The sequence below is a fragment of the Tripterygium wilfordii genome, chromosome 10, assembly GCF_013401445.1.
Source record: "Tripterygium wilfordii isolate XIE 37 chromosome 10, ASM1340144v1, whole genome shotgun sequence".
Taxonomy (NCBI): domain Eukaryota; kingdom Viridiplantae; phylum Streptophyta; class Magnoliopsida; order Celastrales; family Celastraceae; genus Tripterygium; species Tripterygium wilfordii.
Genome location: NC_052241.1, coordinates 6,960,848 through 6,984,652, shown reverse-complemented (window position 1 = coordinate 6,984,652; position 23,805 = coordinate 6,960,848). Strand labels below are relative to the sequence as shown.

Here is a 23,805-nt window from a genome sequence, read left to right as displayed (position 1 = left end):
AGGCATTGTGCATGATAATTTATGCCCAATTTGCAACTCTCATTCAGAGACAATTGATCATCTCCTCTTGCACTGCAATGGAGCAAATTCAATATGGTATAGAATAATGAATTGGTGGGGTATGGATTGGTGCTCTCCAAGATCAGTTTCTAATTTATTTGAAGAATGGTTGTCGTTTGCCTCTGGTAAAGATACAAAGAAAGTGTGGTATTTGATGTTTGCTACCACTACTTGGACCTTATGGACAGAGAGAAACAAGGTGATTTTTGAGGATAGTCATTTGGATTGGGAGAATATATTCTATCTAATTTTCATCAGGTATGGCTTATGGCTTAAAGCTATCAACATCCCCCTTCCTTATTGTGGCTTAGAAATTATGACTTCCAGTGATGGGTTGAAGTTCAAATCAAATTTGTGCAAAGTTGTCAGAGCTAATGTTTTTTGGATTCCCCCTCCTCTTGGATTTCTTAAATGGAATACTGATGGATCCTTTCAAGGGAACAAAGCAGGTGCTGGTGGTGTCTTAAGGGATAGCCAGGGAAAATTCATTTGCATTTTTTCAGGCTCTGTGGAATCTCAGGATGCAAATGGAGCTGAAATTAAAGCTATTAGAAAAGCTTTGGAATTGTCTGTTGAATATGAAGTAGCAGAAGTATGACAAATGGGCAGCACCCCCTTGGTGCAAGAATTAATATAGACTCATTTTACTGATATCCAAGAGAAGGTTTATGCCTTAGCTTGCTTGAACTAGCATTATCAAACCACCAGTACAGGAATTTAAAACCATTCAAAAATCATGGTAGTGATTCAGCAAGCTAACACATATATGCTGAGCTCATAAACTCATTGTTCATAAACTTACATTTGTAATTGGCAACAATCTCAGATTCCAAAAATAGATAGATGAAGTTCATAAAAAAAAAATCACGCAGAACACCATCCACCATAAACTAATATAAGAGGAAGACATATCTCCCAGAAACAAGCCAAAGCACAATACAAAACCAGCCAACCTAGCATATTCATTGTAATATTTTTGGGATTCGTCTAATGACTCAAACACTTGTCCAATTTTAGGAATTTTTTCAAAAACTACTTGAGGCACATATGCCAATTCATTAGATGACGAAGAACCCAAATCTCCTTGCGATATAGTATGAAATTCAGAATCCATGACAAATGTATTCATGCTTACAATTGCAGAAAGAAATTATACCAACAATGCCTTGCTTTTGTGAATCTGTCAGCACTTTGTTGTGTGTACCTTGCTTCTGTCAGCACTGTGTTGTGATTGCCTTGCTTCTGTCAGCACTGCGTTGTGACTGCCTTGCTTCTGTCAGTCTGAATTAGCCTCCGTCCCCTACTCGTTGGCCTCCGTCGTTGGGAGCACAGATTTCTCAAAGAATCACAAGAATCTCATAGAAAATCGGCATGGTGACGTGAGAAATTTTGGGGATATTGCTTGGCTGGGGATCGCAAAGATCGACGACTGGTTAATCGCAAAGAATCGTAAGAATCCACGGCTGATTTGCACAAGAGGATAAAATCGCGTACGAAATGGACGAAATGGGTCATAGAAAAGCGGGTCACGTGGGTTAAATTGGGTTTCATCAATATCACCGTTTGATAAATCGAAGGGTCAAAAGCGTGTGTCCCGCACTTTGTTGAAATAAGGGATCCCGCGTAAGAGAACCACACATGCAATACATATTATATATGTGTAAAAACACAATATAAATGAAAATATTTTTCTGGAAAATATTCTATATTAAAAATATGTAAATATAATATATTTATATTTATATTAAAAATAATTCTATATGTGAAATATATGTATGTTCAAGTAAAATAAATTTATGGTACTAAAATAGTATTGATTTCTCTCCAAAATGACAACATTAGTCGTTTACTAGACATTTTTGTCGTTTAACTAGACATTAGTCATTGACCTGATTTGACAAATAACGAAAAGAATATCTGATTTACAAAACTTGAGTCATTTAGTAATAGATATTGTAATGGGCCAAGAGAAATCATTAGAGAGGTCCAAAGCAAGGCCCAAAGGAGAGGCCTAATAGACTTCAAGCCTTAGTAGGGCTCTGAAGACTAGAAGCTCCTCGAAGAAAACTCTGAAGTGCGGCCGAGAAACCAAAGATGGAGGAGATGGCTGAAGACGACGGACGACGGAGAGATCGAAAGAGACTTCTTCTTGTCCTCATTGGTTGGAGTATCACCTGTAGTGCTGAGAAACCAACCGAGAATGAGATGAAGGGTGTCTTTGTCTTGGAGAATGACCTGCAATGGTCTCCGTTTGGAGACTCGGAGTTTATCGCAATTCGCAGGTGGATGGAACTCTGTCAAAAAACAAACGACTAGGCCGACTAGTCGGGATTTAATCGGGTCTCCGATTAAGTGACCCGATTACCCTCTAGTCGAAGCGGCAAGCCTCGACTAGCGACTAGTCGCCGATTAGAAGGATTTTTGCAACATTGGTTGTAACATTTATATGGGTAATAAATTATACCCTCAAATTCTTACCCCCATACCGAACGCACCATAATAGTGAAAGAACAAATCTTATTACTATTGAAGTTTAAACTTTGAAGCAATATGATATTAGAATAATAAATGTTACATCATAGGATATATGTATGCAGTATGGCAGTATGCAGCATAAGGAGAGTGCAAACCCCTTCTCCTCACACTATAGAAGTTCCATAAAGTCATAAACACACCTCAGATTCTCAGATGTTGGTAGAATCATGGCTGGATGATTGGAACTGGATACTTGATGCACTTGGAACTGGTGGATGTATTCCTTGAATATTTTGAGATGACAAAACCTCTGCAATTTCATAAACAATCCACAAATTTAAAAAATTATTGCAGTAATCAATGATTAAACACAAAAGATTCGAAAAACAAGTGTAGCATTAAAATATTACCTTGTTCAACTTCCTCCAAAGCTCAATAAAGCTCCAATTCATATTGGGTTGGATCCTTGTAATAACTAAAACCTTCTGCCTTGATCGAATCACTTGTGCTTACTAATACCTCCACCATCTTAGGAGTTAAACAAATCCTAAAAGGATCCACAACCCTTGACCCCAAACTAAAAGAACATTCGGAAGCCACACTAGAAACCGACATTGCAAACATGTCATCATATTTCTCTCCATCATCACTATCACTATCATCATCCAAGTCATCACCATCATCACGATCATCATTAGGTTGACTTCTAGGCATCATCTCTTCATACTCTTTAAACATATCATGGAGCATTTATTTTGCCTCTCCTTGTAGCCTTTACGCCCTCTCATCATCCATCCATGTTTTCTTCTTAAGTTGAAAACCCAAATAATCCAACTTGTACCTTGGATCAAGAACAACGCAAGATAAATAAAGCAATTTACATTCTCCCAATGTCCTCAATATTTTTCAAAATTTTTCATCATAATTGCTGTCACCTTATGCAGTGGATCATTAATTGGCTTCTTCATCTCATTATTCAACAAAATTTGACTATTCAGCATTTACTTGAATATCAATTGTGCGGTAGGTGTTTCAGAAGCATTTAGTTTGAGTGTTGCTTCATAAAACACCTTCAAAAATGATACAAAAGCCTTGACATTCTCCGAATCCCCATAATCCGGACACCTAGTGTTCTTATGCTCTTTGAAGCAGTCTTGGAACCCCGAGTCTAAGAGACTTAAACTATCAAACACCGTAAAAAAATTTAAAACATGCTCCAACATAAGATAGGTGGAGTACCACCTAGTACATACATCCATGCATACAATTGGCATCCCTCCTATATGACAAGCTCATATATTCTCTCATTTAAGCACTCTCTAAACTTTATTTTTGTTAGAGGATTGGCTTTAAAAATGACTTATTACTTTGTTTTCCTCATTTTCAGTTTTCTCGAGCACTTGGATGATTTTTAATGGAAAAGGGTATATTTTGAGTATTTTGAAGAACCGTCAATTGGAGAATAAAGCTAAGACCTTGAAGAATGTTGGAGAATATTTTAGGAATTTTCGGTGAAGCCAATTGACCCAGATTTTGAAGACAAGTTGAGCTAAAATATGATCTCAGCAGAACTGCGCTATCTGTGAAGAAGTGGGTCTAGAAGAATCCACATAATTTTGCTGGAGACATGTGAGATAGCCCTGGAAAGCTAAGACATCAAGCTTCAATTTACATATTTTTGGAGATTTTTCTGAAGACCGTAACATGGGAAAAACGTCCGAGACATCCAGCAGTCCAGTTTCCTAATCAAAGAAAAAGTCAACCTCTTTCCTTTTTGTTGGGTTTATTGTTTTGGAAACCAGGGGTTGCCGTGAGGTTTCCTTGGAGTTTTAGTATTTGTTTTAGAGGAAGTTTAGGGTTTGAAAGAGGTTATAAAAGGAGGACTTCATAGGATTTTCAGGTGTTCAGACACTCGAATATTCAGCCGACTTTCTAGGGTGTTCTCCAACATTTCTTGTGGTTTTCATTCGTGACTATGTGTAACTAAACACTTTTGCTAGGGCGTGATAAAATTTTAATATGATTCTCTAGTTTGTTTATTATTCTTATCTTTGATTGCTCTTTTAATGTTGGATTTCTAATCACTGTGCTATATACTTGTTTGATTGCTTGGATGATTGGCCACCAACTAAGTTTTCAATTAAGTAATTTGATGCAAGCTCACGTAGATATCATACGGGGTTTGGGACCAGCTTCTTGTGATTAGGAGTTGGGAACACCTAGGGTAGATACCATACTCCTAGGGTTTACATGGCATGTCAATGAATTCTTGAACTTAAGGACATCTTGCATGTTCATATTTGAGTTAGATACCATAATCAAATTGCATGTTAAGATAAATGAATTAGCCTAGATATCATAGGTAATTCATGCCTTAGTGGATTCGCCAACAACATTGATTGAGTGGATTAAATGTGAGGTAATCAACAACTAGAGAGGATTATTAAGATGGATTCATTGTCCTAGTGCTTTCATAAATTTGCTTTGACAACCAAAATCAAAAATTTTGTGTTTTCTTTACTTCGTTGCTTTAATTTCGTTACTTGCTATCTAAAATCAACCATCTCCCAATAACTATTTCTTTTGCTAGGTTTAGTATAGTAGTTAATCGTATTGTTTATCCAATCTTTGTGGTTCGACCTCGTTCTTGAATAACCTATTCTACTACGGTCTTGTGCGCTTGCGAGTATTTTAATTTGGAATTTTTGTTTGCTTATTTTAAGCGAGCGAAAATTACTATCAAGTTTTTGACGCCGTTGCCGGGAATTGTGTTATTCAATTCGATTAATTATTTGTGCTATACTTAGTTTTAATTTGTTCAATTTTTATGTGCAGGTTGTAGAATCAGTGCGTGTTAGCTCGAGTCAACATTCTGTAGCTCGAGCTAAAATAGCCAACAGACAGTATCTTTTTTGGAGACGAGCTGATCAAATTTGAACTTGTGATTGAGTTTAACTTCGAGGCATAAGAAAAAAAAAAGCTAAGGGAAGAAAGAGAAGAAACTTTTGGGAAAGGTACAATGACTTGTTTCTATGAGAATAATTCCAACTCCTTTCTTGAAGCAAAAGTGGCAAAATTGAGACATGAGTTGAAGCTACTAGTTGGAAAGAAAGAGGTATGTGCTATGTGTTCTAGCACTATGCATACTATTAAAACGTGTCCACACAATCCCGTATGACAAGAGGAGACTGCATCCCGAATATATTCACAAAATAGAGTTGGGTACAATCCCTACTCTAGCATGTACAATATGGATTGGAAAGATCACCCAAATTTTACGTGGACAAATCAGCTAGGACAATCCTCAATGATTCCACAGTTTGAGCAATCGATCGAGCCGAAGAAGACTTGTCTTGAGGATATGTTTGCCCAATTCATACACGTTATGCAAAATTCAATTCAGAAATTATGTATACAATTGGGACAAATAGCTAATGTGGTGAATGAGAGGAGTCAAACCGAAGCTAATTCAAGAGGTATGGAGCATGTAAAGGCAATTAGAACTCTATGAAGCAACAAGTCATATGGCAGAGAAGATGAGGATGTGATTTTGGGGGATGAGAGAGTTAAAGATATATCAGTTGTGCCTCCATCTTCACAAGAGGAAAGCGACCAATTAATTCCTCCTAGTGCACCACTGGTTGCCCCATTGAAGGAGAGAGTTTACATACCTCCTCTACCTTTTCCTCAACAATTCCAGAAGCAAAAGAAAGACAGACACATGCTGGATATCATGGAATTGTTCAAGAAAGTTCACATCAACATTCCGTTATTGGATGCAATTAAACAAGTTCCATCATATGTCAAGTTCCTAAAGGATATATGCACTAATAAAAGGAAGTTTGCGGAGCATGAGAGGGTGATGCTAAACGAAGAGTGCAGTGCTATTCTACTCAATATATTACCACCAAAGTTGAAAGATCCAGGGAGTTTTACAATCCCTTGTGTTATTGGCAATTTACGATTTGAAAAAGCTTTAATTGATTTATGTGCTAGTGTTAACTTAATGCCTTTATCTATTTTTCAACAACTAGGTGTTGAAGAGATGCAACCAACGTCAATAAGCTTACAACTCGCGGATCGGTCTATCAAATTTCCACTTGGAATTATTGAAGATATGTTGGTGAAAGTGGATCGTTTCATACTTCCGGCTGATTTTATTATACTTGATATGGAAGAATGCCGAGAAGTTCCCATCATCATGGGTCGTCCATTCTTGGCAACCGCTGGCACTATTATTGATGTGAAGAAGGGCTTGTTAACCATGAATGTTGAAGGAGAGTCGGCGGGGTTTCAAGTATTCAAGGCCATGAAGAGACCGGCAGATATGGAGGAGTGTAATCGGGTGGACATTATTGAGCAGCCTGTACACACCAATTTTGGTTCCCAAGTCAATAATGATGAGCTAAAAACCAGCCTAGAGCATCCAGAGTTAATACAAGCTGCTGGTAATGATGTTTTAAACAAGGTAGCTATGTTAAATTCTATCCCAACTCAGCCACTAAGATGGAGACAAGCTACTTATCTTTTGGGGCCACCTAAGAGATGAGTTTTGCCCTCCATATAAGAAGCTCCTAAAGTGAAACTCAAATTGCTGCCCGCTCATGATATGTCAATTGGACTGAAAAAGTTCTCTCCGGGCAAAAAAGTCCTTTTGAACAACTCTACGCTCGAGCTCTTTCCATGGAAATTACGTTCAAGAAGGTACGGTCCTTTTCAAGTTGCGCAAGTCTACCCCAATGGAGCTGTTGATAGTCAAAACTTGCAGAAGGACAAAGAGTTTAAAGTTGACATACATCGTCTGAAACCATATCCTGAAGTTGACTATGATGCTGCCAAGTCCATTACTTGAATGAATGCATTGCTTTACGTCTTGCCTAGACGTTAAATAAAGCGCTTCTTGGGAGGCAACCCAAGCTCTTTTTTGTTCTATTTTTTTTATTTCTTTACTTACTGCTTAGATACAAATCTTGATATTTTGAATTTGTTTCCCGTAGGATCTATTAGACAGGGGTAAAATTAGCTTGAGCTATGAAATTTTCACCTGATGGTTTGTTGAGACTGCTTCAGATTTAGCTCGAACTAAACATTTTCAACTGAGATGACTTGAATGGGAAGCTTGTCCAAAGACCATCAATATCAGATTGTATCTTTTCCTTCCCTTCTTATGGTGTGGTTGTGATTTTATTGTGATAAATTGCATTGAGGACAATGCACATTTTAAGTGTAGGGGTGGGATACATCATGCATGATGAAAATTTAAAAAAAAAAAAATTTATTATCATTTGTCATCTCTTTTGCGAGTACATATGAAGTAATTTAGTTTTGTTATCACACAGATGAATTTGAGTTAAGAACACACAATCTTATCTAGGTTTCTTTAGACTGAATCTTGTTTCATCTACTCTTTTTAGTTAACAATTACACTTGCACATTACACATGTTTGTGGGGTATGCCATTTGAGATTAATCATGAATGTTATTGGTGTTTTAAGAGGAGTTGGAATTTGTTGAGTTAGATACCTTGGCATGAAAAGAAAAAGAAAAAGAAAAAGAAACAGAAAGAAAAGAAAAGAAAGAAAAATCAATAAGTATATGCAAAATAATTGTGTGTTTGTCTTTGGTTTTCTCTATTGAGTAACTGGGCCTCTTGCCTAGCAAGCAGTGAGTTTCGCGTAAAAAGGTAGAGAGACCGAGATGAATAATTACATGACTAGCAAAGCCTCGTAGCCTTTTTGACTCGAGTCATTAAACTCGTAGGGGTGTCTCTACACGTAATGCCCTAAGCCAACTGGTTGGGAGTCATTGGTTGAAAGCTCGTTACATGGGTCAATTAGAAAGTTTAATGAGGTTTAGCATTGCACAAGTCATGAGAAAAAAAAAAGAAAAAAAATCTGAAAAAAAGCGTGAAAAAAGGAAAAATATGCCTTGGTATTTCACTTGATGGTTCCAATGATTCTTGTGATACTACAATATTTGTGTTATGATCAATTGAAAGTCAAACATTCATGTGTGATTCATGCACAAAATACATAATGAAATACTAATGGAGTAGATGGTATGAGAACTTGGTTGAAGTTGCCGATAATGTGAATTGTGGAGTTCGAATACTTGAACTAATTTGTGTGAATACAACTCTAAATTCTCTTTTGTTGCTGCTCTTAGATGATGACATTATGATGATTTGTGTAAATAAATGTTTGTGTGTATCGTTCTGGTAAACCCTCACGAGACTATAACTCATCCACTAGGGACACCTAGGGGTTTAAAGGCTTGTTGCATACGCTGAATATAACCGTGATTCCTACAAAAGTGAGTTAGGTTTTCTTTTTATTTATTTGTTTGATTTATTTTTATTGCTTGAGGACTAGCAAAAACTAGGTTCGGGGGTATTTGATAAGCTCATATATTCTCTCATTTTAGTACTCTCTAAACTTGATTTTTGTTAGAGGATTGGTTTTAAAAAGGACTTATTACTTTGTTTTCCTCATTTTCAGTTTTCTCGAGCACTTGAATGATTTTTGATGGAAAATGGTATATTTTAAGTATTTTGAAGAACCGTCAATTGAAGAATAAAGCTATGACCTTGAAGAATGTAGGAGAATATTTTGGGAATTTTCGGTGAAGCCAATTGACCCAGATTTTGAATACAAGTTGAGCTAAAATATGATCTCGACAGAACTGCGCTATCTGTGAAGAAGTGGGTCTAGAGGATTCCACATAATTTTGCTAGAGACGTGTGAGATAGCCCTAGAAAGATAAGACATTAAGCTTCAATTTATCATATTTTTGGAGATTTTTCTGAAGGCCGTAACATGGGAAAAACGTCCGAGACATCCAGCAGTCCAGTTTCCTAATCAAATAAGAAGTCAACCTCTTTCCTTTTTGTTGGGTTTATAATTTTGGAAACCAGGGGTTGCCATGAGGTTTCCTTGGAGTTTTAGTATTTGTTTTAGAGGAAGTTTAGGATTTGAAAGAGGTTATAAAAGGAGGACTTCATAGGATTTTCAGGTATCCAGACACTCGGATATTCAACCGACTTTCTAGGGTGCTCTCCAACCTTTCTTGTGGTTTTCATTCGTGACTATGTGTAACTAAACACTTTTGCTAGGGCGTGATGAAATCTTAATATGATTCTCTAGTTTGTTTATTATTCTTATCTTTGATTGCTCTTTTGATGTTGGATTTCTAATCACTGTGCTATATACTTGTTTGATTGCTTGGATGACTGGCCACCAACTAAGTTTTCAATTAAGTAATTTGATGCAAGCTCACGTAGATACCATACGGGATTTGGGACCAGCTTCTTGTGATTAGGAATTGGGAACGCCTAGGGTAGATACCACGCCTAAGGTAGATACCATACCCTAGGGTTTACATGGCATGTTAATGAATTCTTGAACTTAAGGGCATCTTGCATGTTCATATTTGAGTTAAATACTTTAACCAAATTACATGTTAAGATAAAGGAATTAGCCTAGATACTATAGGTAATTCACGCCTTAGTGGATTCGCCAACAACATCGATTGAGTGGATTAAAGGTAAGGTAATCAACAACTAGAGAGGATTATTAAGATGGATTAATTGTCCTAGTGCTTTCATAAATTTGCTTTCACAACCAAAATCAACAATTTTGTGTTTTCTTTACTTCGTTGCTTTAATTTCGTTACTTGCTATCTAAAATCAATCATCTTCCAATAATTATTTCTTTTGCTAGGTTTAGTATAGTAGTTAATCGTATTGTTTATCCAATTCTTGTGGTTCGACCTCGTTCTTGAATAACCTATTCTACTACGGTCTTGTGCACTTGCAAGTATTTTAATTTGTGATTTTTGTTTGCTTATTTTAAGTGATCGAAAATTACTATCACTATACCTTCATTATGAGCAAATTCCCTAAACTTCTCTAACATTTGTGGTGATGATCTTAGCCACTTAACCCCCAACCTAATCCCTTCAATTGATTCAGTTAAAGTTCTCATCTCATCTCGCACAATCAAATTTAGCACATGACAACAACACCTAAGCCCCACCCAAAAACAAGCCCCTTACTTCTACCAAACCTTCCCTTGAAAATGTCGATGGCCTTGTCATTGGCCGAGGCATTATCCACTGCAATTACAAAAACTTTCTCAACTCCCCAATCTACCAACAAGCACCTCTCCAAAGCATTGGAGATGGTGTCACCCTTATGGTTGGTAATTTGACAAAAAGAGAGGATTCGTTTGTGTAAATTCCACTCATCATCTATAAAGTGTGTAGTGATCACCATGTAATTAATATTTTGGATAGATGTCCAAGTGTTTGTAGTGAGAGACACTCTTGTACCAATACACAAAATACTCTTAAGCTTTGCTTTCTCCTGTAGAAAACAACTCATGACATCTCGAGCAACAATTTTGTTAGAAGGAACAATAAATTATGGGTTTAGAGCTTGACAAAAAGCTTTAAACCCGGCTCCCTCTACCAAATTGAATGGGAGCTCATCTATGAAAATCATCTCTGTCAACTTCTTCCTAGCATAATCTTTGTCATAACGCAAAGGAACAAGCTCACCTTTGGGATTATTTGCCAACAATGGTTGCTTAGGATCACCTTTGTCCTTCCTAACAAGAGATTCCGAACAAGTGTTGAACACATGATGCCTCATATTTGTTGTGCCATAATTTTTTGCACACTGTACATTGAGTTTGAGATTGCGGTGGACCTTGAGGTTGAGATTGAGGTGGCACAGGTGGGGGTCGCCGCTTCGTCATTCTGAAATTCATAACAGTATAACACAACCAAAATTATATTTAGAAATTTACAATATCAGTTACTCAAAATTTCAGAAATCAACTAACAAAATATGGATTTGTTCATATGATTCATATCAAACGTTCAAACAAGATGTCAATACTAATCACAATTCAAAATATTGCATCAGAGTCACCACTCACCATATTACCAATTATGAGTTATCAGAAATTCAAGAATGACAGAATGTAATAATGTACTCTTATAAGTATTCAGTAATCTACTATTCCACAGTTCGATTATATATCATTGTATACAAACTAGAAAACATTAAAACAAGAACTAGTGTACCACTGTACAATTTGTACCAGAGAGGGCAGAGATGCTCTAGGGAAGAGAAATCAGAGTGGTACCTAAACCCTAACCTACAAAACTACTTCAAATCTTAAAGTAATCAACGAAATAATGAGATGAGAGACCAAGAGATGGAAAGAGTACCTGACCTGAGTGTGTATGGCTATCGAAGATTCAAACTTCGAAGAAATCAATCGAGAGACAAGGTTCGCAAGCGTGAGTCAGTGATTGCAGGAGCGAGAGTTGGAGTCTTGCTATCTTGGAGAGCACTTAGAGCATAACTGCAGTAGGAAACCAACTATCGAGTTTTTGTGGTCTATTGGTCTAGGCCACAAACAGAGACATTATTCACTTGAGAGTTGAGTTGAGTTGAGACAGAGACGAGAATGTACTATGTACGAGATGATGCCCACAGCCTATTGGGTTTGGACTAACTGAGTGATGGCTTGATTTGGGCTGGGTTTGGGTTGTGGGAGAAAAGCATAATTTATTAATTTGGGTTTGGGTGATTGGGTCTCCTTTGGTTTTGTGTGGGTAAAATCTTGGGCTCCTAATTTTTGGGCCCATACTTATCAAAATTTATTATTTTATTTAATATTTAGCTATGAAAGTTGGTTGGTCAATAATATCGACCAATCGAATTTTGAGGATATTGACAACTATCATCTGACCCATCTCTACATGGATAGGATGAAATTATCGGCCCGACTATTTGGGTTGATTGATGGTTGATTATCGGTCGCCCAATAATGGGTCGGTTGACCGATAATGACCGATAAAACCGACCCATGGAAAAACCCTAATCCAAAGATCATGTAACGCCACAAATTCCAAAATAATGATCTGCTTAAGACAATGGGTGGAGTACATCCCTTGCCAGACAATTGGGCAATTTTTCTATTGTCAATGCATAAAATCAATACTTCCAAGCATACAATATGGAGAAAAAGAGAGTCATTCCAAAGCCTCGAGTGGCCATCAAAATGATTACGAGGAATTATTTTATGGCCTATGACGGAACCATGATGACCAATGCCCTTCCCCTATTTTATACAATTTCTGCCTCTCTAGCGTCAAATAACATATTTAACTCATCTTCATAATCAGAATCGAAGTTTAAAACTTCTCTCAAAATTTCAGAGCTGAAACTCAAACGATCTATCGTGAAGCTAGAATTGTGTCAATTTTTTTGGTAGGATGAAGAAAGGTTGGGTGATACCAAAATCTCAAAGGAACTCATCATATTTATAACCCGAATTGAATTTTGAATTTTTCATTCCAACTTAATTAAAATGTTCAAATTTTAAAATTTTAGGCTTTTAAACTTTGAAAATTTCCCGCATATTTTTTATTTTTTGAAAATTTAAAATTTTTACTATTCATAACTTTTTAAAAAATTGAACTGTTGTCTCAATTCAAAATTTGAATTTTTTAAATTTAAGCAAATTATAATATTTATGGGTCACACGTTAAAATATTGGGCCGGATTAATATATTCATAGCCCATTAATTAAAACATATGAAGAAATTATATAGAAATTTCTTTTGAGTAATTTTATTTGCACACGAAGATTTGTTATTTTTACACCAATAATTTTTTCCATATAAGTTTACACCATTTTTTCTAAATTTACACCAAATTAATATTGTTAACCTTAAAATACCCTTGATTTAAATTGTCAATATACAAAATGTTATTTTTACACACAAATCCATAGAAATAGTTAAACTCATACATGAACCCCAGCATCCACGCAACAAAGAATCAAAAATTGAAGACAGAGGCCTTTTAACCTCAACCCAACAGAAGAACATTTAACTAGTTATTGAGAACCACTTCAATATACTTGAGATTTTAGTCCATCTCGTTTGAGCTTTACAGAAAGTAGCAAAACTCAAAGTCGACAATGGTTGATCATATATTGTAGCGACCAATCCCAGCACCAAAAAGAAAAGGGAAAGGAGAATATGAATTCTCAAAGTGGCAGTGTTTTACTCACCCGAAGAACTATTGTATTGAAATCCCTAAAAAAATACCTCTATGCCGTGACTATTATTTTGCAGTATTCCCATGATTTTCCTCACAGTTGAATTGAAACAATTTCTAGGTTACATGTAGATTTATAATTTTCTCATTCAACATATTTATACATTTCTTTATTTATTTTCCATTTAAGAACACATTAGGTATTTCATATAGGGATATATCTGTAAATAAAAAAATTAATAAAAATGGTGTAAAAGTAACAAATCTTGATGTGCAAATAAAATCACTCATTTCTTTTATACCTTGTTGTTGGAGTGGGTTTTTATTAAGGGATTTTTGTAAGCCGCTACACTAGATTGTACTTAATTGTAAAAAGGTACAACCACTAAAACATTCTTTTAAAAAAGTCTACTGGAACCAGCTTTTACCAAAATAACCTCAAATTTGATTTTCTCTCTCCACGAACTGCGATACAATAGTGATACTTTTAAACAGAAAGTCCAATATAGTGTTCAGTTTATATCTTTTCCTCATAAAACGATGATACAAATGTTGGAATGTAAATTTGATTGCATTATATGTCTTTCTGGTTCAATTGTATCATTTTAGTGGATTTTTAATAACCTCAAATTTGATTTTCTCTCTCCACTAACTACGATACAATAGTGATACTTTTAATCAAAAGATCTAATTTAGTGTTCAATTTATATTTTTTCCTCTCAAATGATGATACAAATGTTGGAATGTAAATTTGATTGCATTACACGTATTTCTGGATCAATTGTATCATTTTAGTGGATTTTTAACAACCTCAAATTTGATTTTCTCTCTCCACGAACTGCGATACAATAGTGATACTTTAAATCAGAAGGTCCAATTTAGTACTCAATTTATATTTTTTCCTCATAAAATGAAGATACAAATGTTGGAATGTAAATTTGATTGCATTACATGTCTTTCTGGTTCAATTGTATCATTTTAGTGGATTTTTGGTATTAGTGATACTATAGTGTTACATCTCTACAGATGTAAATGTTTTTACAGAACAAGCAAGAGAGGTACAAACCAAGAAAAGAAAATCAAGAAAGAAAAAATAATTAGGAAGAGGAAGTATGCATACTGGTTCAATTGTATCTTTTTTGTGGATTTTTGGTGTTGGTGATACTATAGTTATACATCTCTGCAGCTATACAGTATCAATTTTCCTAAATTTTCTTCTACTTATTATATGAGAAGAATAAAAGACAAAAAATATAAAACAAGACCAAACAAGAGTCATTCCGATCAATTTGATGAAGATCACCTCATCAGTTCTCACTCTCTGTATTTTATAGTGCTGAGAAAATTTGTACAAAGCATGAATTGTGATGGATCAGATGGTTCCTGTGACAGTATCAATGACAAAGATTCATAAAAAGCCAAATGGAATTTGAGAGGAGAGAAGAAGAAGAGTATTGTAGGTATAAATCAAAAAATGTCTTAAGAGAGATGACAAAATTATCCTTAAATTGCACTTTTTTACAATTTTAAAAAGGTCCATGACCTTTTTACAATTAAGTTGTCCAAAGTGCTCTTAATGACAATTGTCCGTTTTATTTAAAGTATGTAATAGGATATGTAAATGACTTTCTAAGTAGCGTATAGTACATTTTACATATTCAATTATAGAACCCTTGTTGGAGATGCTCCATAGTTGTTGGCAGTTGTTTTGTAGCCTGCATGTTAATGAAGCATTTCCTTACAGAATATGAAATAGAATATCCAACCTACTACACCAATGGCTGTTTAAGGCTTCACTGCCGCTTATTTTGTTCTCTATGACAATCTTTTCATTAATTTTTTTTTGATAAGAACAATCTTTTCATATTCTGCTTTTACAAAATACTTTATTAGTTGGTCTCATTGAGGCAATTTGATTCAATTAATGTTCTCCCATTTCCCATCAATTAAAAGCTGACAAACCACTTGAAATAAGGATGACAAAAAAAACCGATCTAAGCACTATCCATAGGGTACCCAATCCTTTTAAAATCCGAAAACCGATCCTATAGGTTTTGGAAATGGTTTTGGTTTTGATTTTCAAACCCGTCATGGTTTAGGGTCGGGCTTGATTTTTGATACCAGGTTTAGGGTACCCGAACCGTTTAATAAAAAACTCCATTATAGTAATAATATTATAAATCATCTATAAAGGTATACTACTAGTATATTAAATTTTAACATGATAAAGCGTATTAAAACATATATATTTATAGAAACATACTAATAAAACTATAAATTAGACTAATTTGAATTATAAAATCATAATTAATATAAATCATACTCAATATTAATTTATATTAATATAATCATCAGAGAAAAAAATAAAAATATTAAAAGTTAAATAGTAAACGGGTACCCGATGATAAACGATTTTGGAACGGTTCTGGATTTGAAAATTTAAATAGTTTTTTAAATGGTTTTGGAACGGTTTTAGTATAGAGTATATTAAATGGAAACGGTTTTGGTATTTCCTAATTGGAAGGGTACCCAACCCGTTGTCATCCCTAACCTGAAATTCAGGTTCCTAACGCATTTTCAGCATTTCTTTCCCTAGTATATGTAGGGGTACTAGGTTTGTGAACTCCGCTGCCCTGCACGCATCCAAATACCAAATAATGGAATTATGATACAAGGCTCCCAACCCTATCCAACCTCAAATCCAACCCTACACGTCTAATCTGAACCCGACCCAACACTATTCTCAAATGAGGTCGGTTGAGGGTTAATGAAGTCTCACCCTAACTTATGCGAATCGGATGAGCTCTCACCCAAAACCCGACCCGACCCACCCATGTGCACCCCTATGGGGCTCCGCAGATAGAGAGAACCGATTGTACGGCTTCCTAATGTTTAGCTGATCCTACTTGAGTTTAGTGAAAGCTTCCAAGTTAACCTTGGATCTGCAGGAGGGGTTGAGATTTTTGTTATATTACCCAAAGTAATCCCCCAACATTAGATCTCATGACAAAGGGAGCATCTGCCTACGAGAAAGAAAAAAAAAAAATGCAACAAATTTAGGTAAACCCTACATCGATTTGTATATATAAAACCCAAAAGACAATCATCACCAAAAAGAGGTTAAACCACAACGGATACCATGGGATGCTATAGAAGTTGCTCTTCATCAATCCCCACAACATAAGGTAGGCTAGTGCAGAAACCAAATTCATACAAGCTATTGTCAACCATTATCTCCCAAAAAAAAAAAACACACTCAACATCATCATCCTGAGCATTTATCACAAAAAAAACACTGCAGCAACAAAATACATTATGAAAATGACAACAAAACAGCACTTTATCTCGATATCATGCAAGCAAGAATTGTTTTCAACTCAAGTACACCTCAATTTCTCAATCCCATGCAAGTTGCGTCCTTGTACATAAATCCCTCAGTGAAAATAATTCTACGAATTACTGACCATAAACTAATATCTCAATCCTCAAACACACGATACTCATTTGCTACGCAAGCTTAACTGCCTAAACATCCTATTAAACATTTCAATATGGAATGAAACTATCTGTACAAGCAAATGAAAAATATCTCAAAAACATAATTCCTGTAAAGAACCTTTTACTACAGACTATTAAATTTCATGAACAGATCTGTTTGTTCTCACCAAATAAAACTCTAAATATTTTTTTAATCTTATAACTTCAAGTGGATTTAAGTAATTACATATCAACCACTTCTTCAATTAAAAACATTATACACCAACTCTGCTAACAAGCTACTTTGCCATTATCATAAATCAATGGACATGAGACGCACATACAACGTATACCATATATACGAGATTGCAACTGAGGCAGGCATTATGCAATCAATTAAAAAGACAAGGAAATAAATGGATGTGCATTAAAGCCCAATGAAGCTTGAAGAAACAGAACAATTTTCAGCTTACCAAATACAATTCCAACTGCCAATGATAAACCATCAGACAAGAAAGTAGTCTGCTCCAGAAATTTTTTAGGCGAGATATCGATACAATTTCCTATCATCGTTGTCTCTCTCCAAGAAATCCCTCTCTATTAGAGACTCGATCCGCTTCTTAATCTCAGTAGGGTTGGCCAGGAAGCGAGATTGCAACTGCTTAGTTACCTCAGTGATTATATTGTTATGATCCAGCACCCTCCTTGATTTCATTATCCTGACTATTGCTGCTTCAATCTGCGGCTTCCTATCCTCTTCCACTCTCTGCCTGGTCTCCTGCTTCTCTGGCTCTGATTCCTTTTGTGCAACAACCGTTCCTATCTTCACCTTGTACAATTTGCTAGTAAACTTGTCATTCACAAAAAATGCATCATCTTCCCCAATTTCTTTACTCATAGGATCTTTTCGAAGAACATTCTTTCCCTTCACACAAGCCATAGATTGCAGACACCTCTTCAAATCTGAAGACGGAATCTCAGTGGCCTGCTCAATCTCCTTGTAGCTCAGGCGATCGGCATTGTTAAACAGCATGAGAACACACATTTGGTAAGTGGAGACATTCAACTCATGCTTTTGACCCTTTCCAAATGTTGCTTTGATATCTGCAGTACCCATATTAGTTTGCCAGGATAATCTCCGACCAGTATGAGTCCCTAGATAATATGACCTGAACTTCTCACATAGTGCTGACATTTCAACAGGCAAGTTGCAAGTGACGGTAGGCTGAGTGGGCCAGGACCCTGTAGTCAAAACCTGAACAACTAGGGTAGAGCCATCCGCAAGCTCAGGGTGGCTTGCATAAAACCCTAGCATTGTGTCCTGGGATGTTTTCATGTCCGTGAACATGCCTTCTAACTTTGAAGTAAATTGGTAGCCACATTCAGTCTTAAGCTTGACTATCAGACTCCTCTCTGCATCATCAGAGACAGTTTTCCCAGACAAGAGCCGCTTAGCTAAATGTTGTTTATAATACTTTTCAAATACATCTTTCTCCTGCAGGTAGCGAAACAACATCATCACCTTGTCAAGAATAATCTCCGCATCCTCCTCACTTACACCCTTCAAACCTTTGCGAAGTTTGTCATCCACAAATAATGAAATGAACTCAGGCGAACGAGGATTCAAATTAATGAAATATTCAAAAGAGGAATTCAACGCATTCTGGAATGTCTTGTCATTGTTAAATGCCATGCTTATTACATTATCATACTTATCTTTTTCATCCAACAGCCGCTGGACAAACTCAACAGGGTCTTTCAACTTTTCTGGATCAGTGACCAACTCTTTACCAGTGCCCCTGAGGTGAGAAGTCATCACGTCTCTGATTGTTGAAAGCCCATTGGGGACCCTACGAAACAAATTGTACATTCTTCCCATGTCTTCATACTTATCATCAAGAAGCATATTTACCAAGCCCGAATTCTCCATGTGGACCAATCTAAGCATGTGATTAGCAATCATCTCCTTCTCAACCACATTAGTTATCTCAACTTCACTCTTGGCATCCAAATAGTGGGTCACTCTGTCCATTTCTTCATTAAGACGTCTCTCAGCTTTCTTTAGATACTCGCCACAATCACAACACTCGATGAACTTCTGAGATTCACCCCGGTAAAATTCCGCTGAGACCTCAAGGAAAGGCTTCTCGAAGTCTTCTTGGTAAACAGAAGAACCCAATTCCATAAGCATCTTAATTATATTCCTCATCAGTCCCCGGTTAATAACTTCACCAGTCCGTTCTCTAAGTACCAATTCAAGAAGTGTATTTAGAAGCCTTGTATGAATTTTGCTGGAGTGTATAATGTTGTCCCTCCACAGGTTCAGGCCCAGTTCATGAACAGGGGTCTTATCAGTACTCGGTATGTAAGTCCTGTCCATGTACATTAGTATGTCTCTAATCATTTGCAGCGCTTTATTATGGTCATTCCATTTCCTGTTCAACTCTTCAAGAAATGAATCTCCCTGAGCCGCCTCAATAGATTTTGAAATTTCTCTGAGATGTGAAGTCATGGTTGTAACCAGCCCAGAGTACAACTTCTCACCATATTTGTGCAGAACCATATTATAAGCATTTCTGCAATTAAGACAGGAGCATAACATCAACATATAGAACCTTCAATTGTGTGTGTATAAGTGCTTTTTCTTTCCCCAGAGAAATATCACATGACAAGCAGATATTAGAATAAACTGCAAAAGTGATAGCTAAAAAGATTCATTTAACTAAGCAAAAAGTTCTCAGACACATGCAATGTGTAGTGCCACTGCCTTCAGAAGAAATCTTTAATAACAACTACTCCGAGAGTGGATCAAGCTATAAGCGTATATATCTATGTATAAAGGAAATTATGAAATCAACGTACGGCTATAGAGAAGACTTCACAAGATGTTTTATCCATGACCACTCTTGTATGAGGGGAGTTTACAGCATAATCTTCTTAGAAGTTAGAACACAGATAAGACTCTCTGAATCCTTTTATAGTTTCTTTAAATTCTTCTAATCTTCACACTAACATGTTTCCTTCCTCAAAGGCCAACAAGAAAATGCCTTTAATGCGTGAAAGATGTGAAAAACCATAGAAAAACTACCCAAATTTTTTTTTTAAAAGAACAGCACACATGGGTAAGCCCACATTTGAACTACCACAACCTGGCAAGATATCAAAATAAACCAAAACCATACAGACCAAGCAATATCCTATTGTGAATACTTGGCAACATAACAGAAATTCTATAGATCATTTCAATTCAATATGATAATGCCCAATAGAAGGCCAATGATTGGTAAAGACTATTAAAAGAAAAAGGGTTAACTATGAAAATTAAATAAAAAGAACCACAATACGTCTTAAGTTTGACTTCAGCCTGCTTCTAGAGAAAAACACACAACAAAATGGGAAATCTTAGGAACAGAGGAAATTCATGAAAATGGGGAAAATACATATATGCCTCTTTCCAGTTCATGTCAATGTTCCTCTTACTAGAGATGGATTCGAAATACCTACTGTGGCTGTCTCTTCATATCCATTCTCAGCCTTTAGAGGTCACAGGACTGGATTTAAAGACAGACTGACTAAGGACAACATAAGTGCATTTGTATATTGTACCACTAATTAAGGACAAAATAAGTGCATATGAATTTGTATAAGGCCAAGCTGGTAGAATCATGTGATAGTTAAAGAAGGCATTTAAATAAATAAAAAAGCCTTTACACTATTGGAAACAATGCTCAACCAGAAATGAATTGAAGACAAAAGACATGTCGGGTTGAGCAACACCACCTTCATTACCAATTTATGTTCCAGCCATGGAAAGAACAAGTCATGCATGTGAAAATGTCTCCTCGGTGGATTTTTTCACACTAATACTACGTGTTCGAGGGCAAACCTTGGCCAAGCGACAAAGTGGTTTCATCACAACCTAGAGAGTTCTATTAGAAAGAGGGCAGATTATTTGAGGATAGGCAGGAAAGAGCCACATCATTTACAAAGAATCATCTGCATCATCCTATCAGTCCATCTGACCGATAAGGTATTACATGGAAAATTTCCACAAGCACATAATCAGCTTCCAGGTATTATCAGAGAATATAAAATGTATTACATCTGCATGAAGTTATTATGAATTTTGTGTGCCTATGAATGAGCATAAGCATAAAGCAATAAGAGGCCTCCGAAGTCATCTTTATTCATCCAAAGATTGAAATAAAGTAAACAAATCTCGCCCTCCTCAAATCATCGGGGCATAACAACACTACAGAAACAAACATAATTAGGCAAGAACAAAATCTTTGAGCGACGAAATCCAACACCAAAACCTCACCACAATTCCTGAAAAACGCTATAGCAGCACAAAAGATGGAACAGACAAGAGTGTCCTGCACAAGTCTTAATTCACCACTAATTCCGATGTATCATCTAAAATCATCACAAAAGCACTTCAACGACCAAAAAAGGAAGAAGAGCAGACAAACCTATAGAGTTCTTCAAAGCTGAGTCCGCTAGCATTATGATTGTAAATCTCATGGATCGCGTGCTCCAGAATCTTCCAAGTCTTGTCGGCGTATTTGGGATCCACCACCACTCTGTGCTTGAACGCCTCTATCTGGAAATTCCTTTTCTTCTGGTTACTCATCCTCTTCCCCTCCTCTCTCTCTACACTACTTCTTCGAATCCGATCTTCCAACTCTGTAGACGATAAAAGAAAACGTTATCGGACGATTAATCGCCGGAATAAGATTCATCAGATGCGGACTCGAACAGCAGAACCTGTGATTACCGTGAAATTTGAATGTGCTCTGAAGGATTAGGGTTTGAGATTGAAACAATACAGAGCGACAAATTGAGTTGTATTTGAAACTACCAGTGTGTATAAAATGAAAATTGAGAGGAATAAGAAAAAATTGAAGAGGATTTAAGATTTCATGAAGGATTTGTGTAGAAGAGACTTTGTTCTTCTCTTCTGTTGATGGTTTGGTATTACAAAGAAGAGCAATTTTGGAGCCTCCTTTATTATTATTATTTTTTTTCTATTTGTCGCACTTTTTTGGTTTGGCTTCACCATTGAACATTTTGAGCGCCTCCAGCAGCCAAATGGTTTAGTCACATAAATTATTAAATTTACTCTTATTTATTTTAATCATATAAATTTACATCAAATATTTAATGGATAACTTAGTTACTCTTCACTTACAAAATTATGATTAACAAAATATTACGTTTACACCCTCTAATATACTAACCACAAAACTCACTTATCAAATCGACATCCACACTGAATTTGAACGCCCCTCATCGACAAGAATTTCGAGCCACCTCACATGCTTTGATTGATAGTATCTTCCGTCCACTCCCACAGTATGGTCTATCGTCAATGGGTATTTTTTGAAGTCTTGGACTCACTCTGTGGAAGAGAATCTTTTTGGTTCGGTCTTTCAAGATTTATATTTATCGAATCCATGATGAAAGTCATTGCTGATGTTATCGGCATCCGTTTGATAGAACTTATTTGCTGTCAAAATAAACTAGCTTATAAGTTATGAAAAATAAACTAATTTATAAGCTGTGAAATAAACTGGCTAATAAGTTTTAAAAAAAATTATTCAACTTTAATTTAAAAGATAAAATAAAAAATTATAATATTATCTTAATAAAAAAGAACAAAAATAAAAAAATAGAAAAAACAAATATAAACTTTAAAATAATTTTCAATTTGAAATTTATTAGAGTTTATGAGCCGTTTATGTGGAATGTTTGACGAAACTTATTTTGGAGCTGATAAGCTCTGCCAAACCAAACATGTAGTATGATTCCAAAATCTGCACCTATGGAACAATATCCACCATATAAAACTCAGAAAACAGAAATTTAAAGAAAAAAGATGCACTATCTGATCGAGTTCTCTGTTTCCCAAAGCTGCAAAACCATAATCAAAGGAGCGAGAGTCGAAAAATTCTATAATTACAAAAATTAAAATTAACTGCATCATGATCAAAAATTAAAATACGAAAATTTGATAGGGTTTCAACTAATCGAACAATAATATATACATTAACGGGTAAATTACACTTTTGCACACTAAAATAAAGTGATTGTTTCAATTTACACACAGAAGATCAAATTGTATCAATTTCATAACCGAAAGATGAAATTGTGTCAAATAGGTCATTTGGGTAGAATTTCTAAATTTTGGGCAATCAACATGCCTATGTGACAGATTGGCCATTAGTTAACCATTCAAATTAGATGGCATGGGCAACGGAATTGCTTATGTGGCTAACGAATTTAGGTGACAAAACACCTCTTCACAAACCCTAGTATTTCCTCAAATCTCACCCATTCATTTTTATCAAATGGTGTTTAGACATGACATGTGTCCACCTCTCTCTTCTACCTTCTCCTTCAACCATGCGGAGTAGGTTGGTGTTGTTTGGGTCGATTGGATTCTCGATCCAGGCGAGCCAGATGAAGATTAGATCCAGATGGGGGGTGGGTTTGAGAGTTGATCGGACATGACTTCATGGTGGTGGTGGTTATGGAGAAGGGCGTGTTGGGTAGATGAATATTTTTTTTGGCAACTATATTTTTTTAAGAAAAAAATTATTTTCTACAAAGAAATTCTTTTAAAAATGGGTTATGTCCAAGTGGAAATCATTATCCACGTGGAATCAAGAATTGGACATTCAACTTGTCTCATAGGTAGTTTGACTGTCCCAAAT

General features: G+C 35.9%; 2 protein-coding genes and 2 long non-coding RNA genes across 5 annotated transcripts; 1 reads left to right on the top strand and 3 right to left on the bottom strand.

Moving 5' to 3' along the window:
* Positions 1-1,764: 1,764 nt before the first annotated feature.
* Positions 1,765-3,145, bottom strand: LOC120006821. The gene is made up of 2 exons (XR_005470107.1): positions 2,946-3,145; positions 1,765-2,845 (listed from the first exon to the last, which is right to left on the bottom strand). It is a non-coding gene; the product is annotated as an uncharacterized LOC120006821 (long non-coding RNA).
* A 1,094-nt stretch (positions 3,146-4,239) lies between these two features.
* Positions 4,240-7,084, top strand: LOC120007309. Its single transcript, XM_038857509.1, has 3 exons — positions 4,240-4,272; positions 5,371-5,438; positions 6,067-7,084. The coding sequence occupies exons 1-3, from the start codon at positions 4,240-4,242 to the stop codon at positions 7,082-7,084; spliced, it is 1,119 nt and encodes a 372-aa protein (XP_038713437.1).
* A 3,675-nt stretch (positions 7,085-10,759) lies between these two features.
* On the bottom strand, positions 10,760-12,028 carry LOC120007901. Its single transcript, XR_005470262.1, has 2 exons — positions 11,770-12,028; positions 10,760-11,292 (listed from the first exon to the last, which is right to left on the bottom strand). It is a non-coding gene; the product is annotated as an uncharacterized LOC120007901 (long non-coding RNA).
* Positions 12,029-17,378: 5,350 nt separating this feature from the next.
* On the bottom strand, positions 17,379-22,122 carry LOC120007580 (cullin-3B). Of its 2 annotated transcripts, none has more exons than XM_038857903.1 (3): positions 21,857-22,122; positions 21,562-21,775; positions 17,379-19,665 (listed from the first exon to the last, which is right to left on the bottom strand). In XM_038857903.1, the coding sequence occupies exons 2-3, from the start codon at positions 21,720-21,722 to the stop codon at positions 17,628-17,630; spliced, it is 2,199 nt and encodes a 732-aa protein (XP_038713831.1). In that variant the 5' UTR covers positions 21,723-21,775; positions 21,857-22,122; the 3' UTR covers positions 17,379-17,627. The 2 variants fall into 2 exon arrangements, with proteins under 2 accessions (XP_038713831.1, XP_038713830.1); XM_038857902.1 differs by having other exon boundaries at positions 21,867-22,122.
* Positions 22,123-23,805: the final 1,683 nt, after the last annotated feature.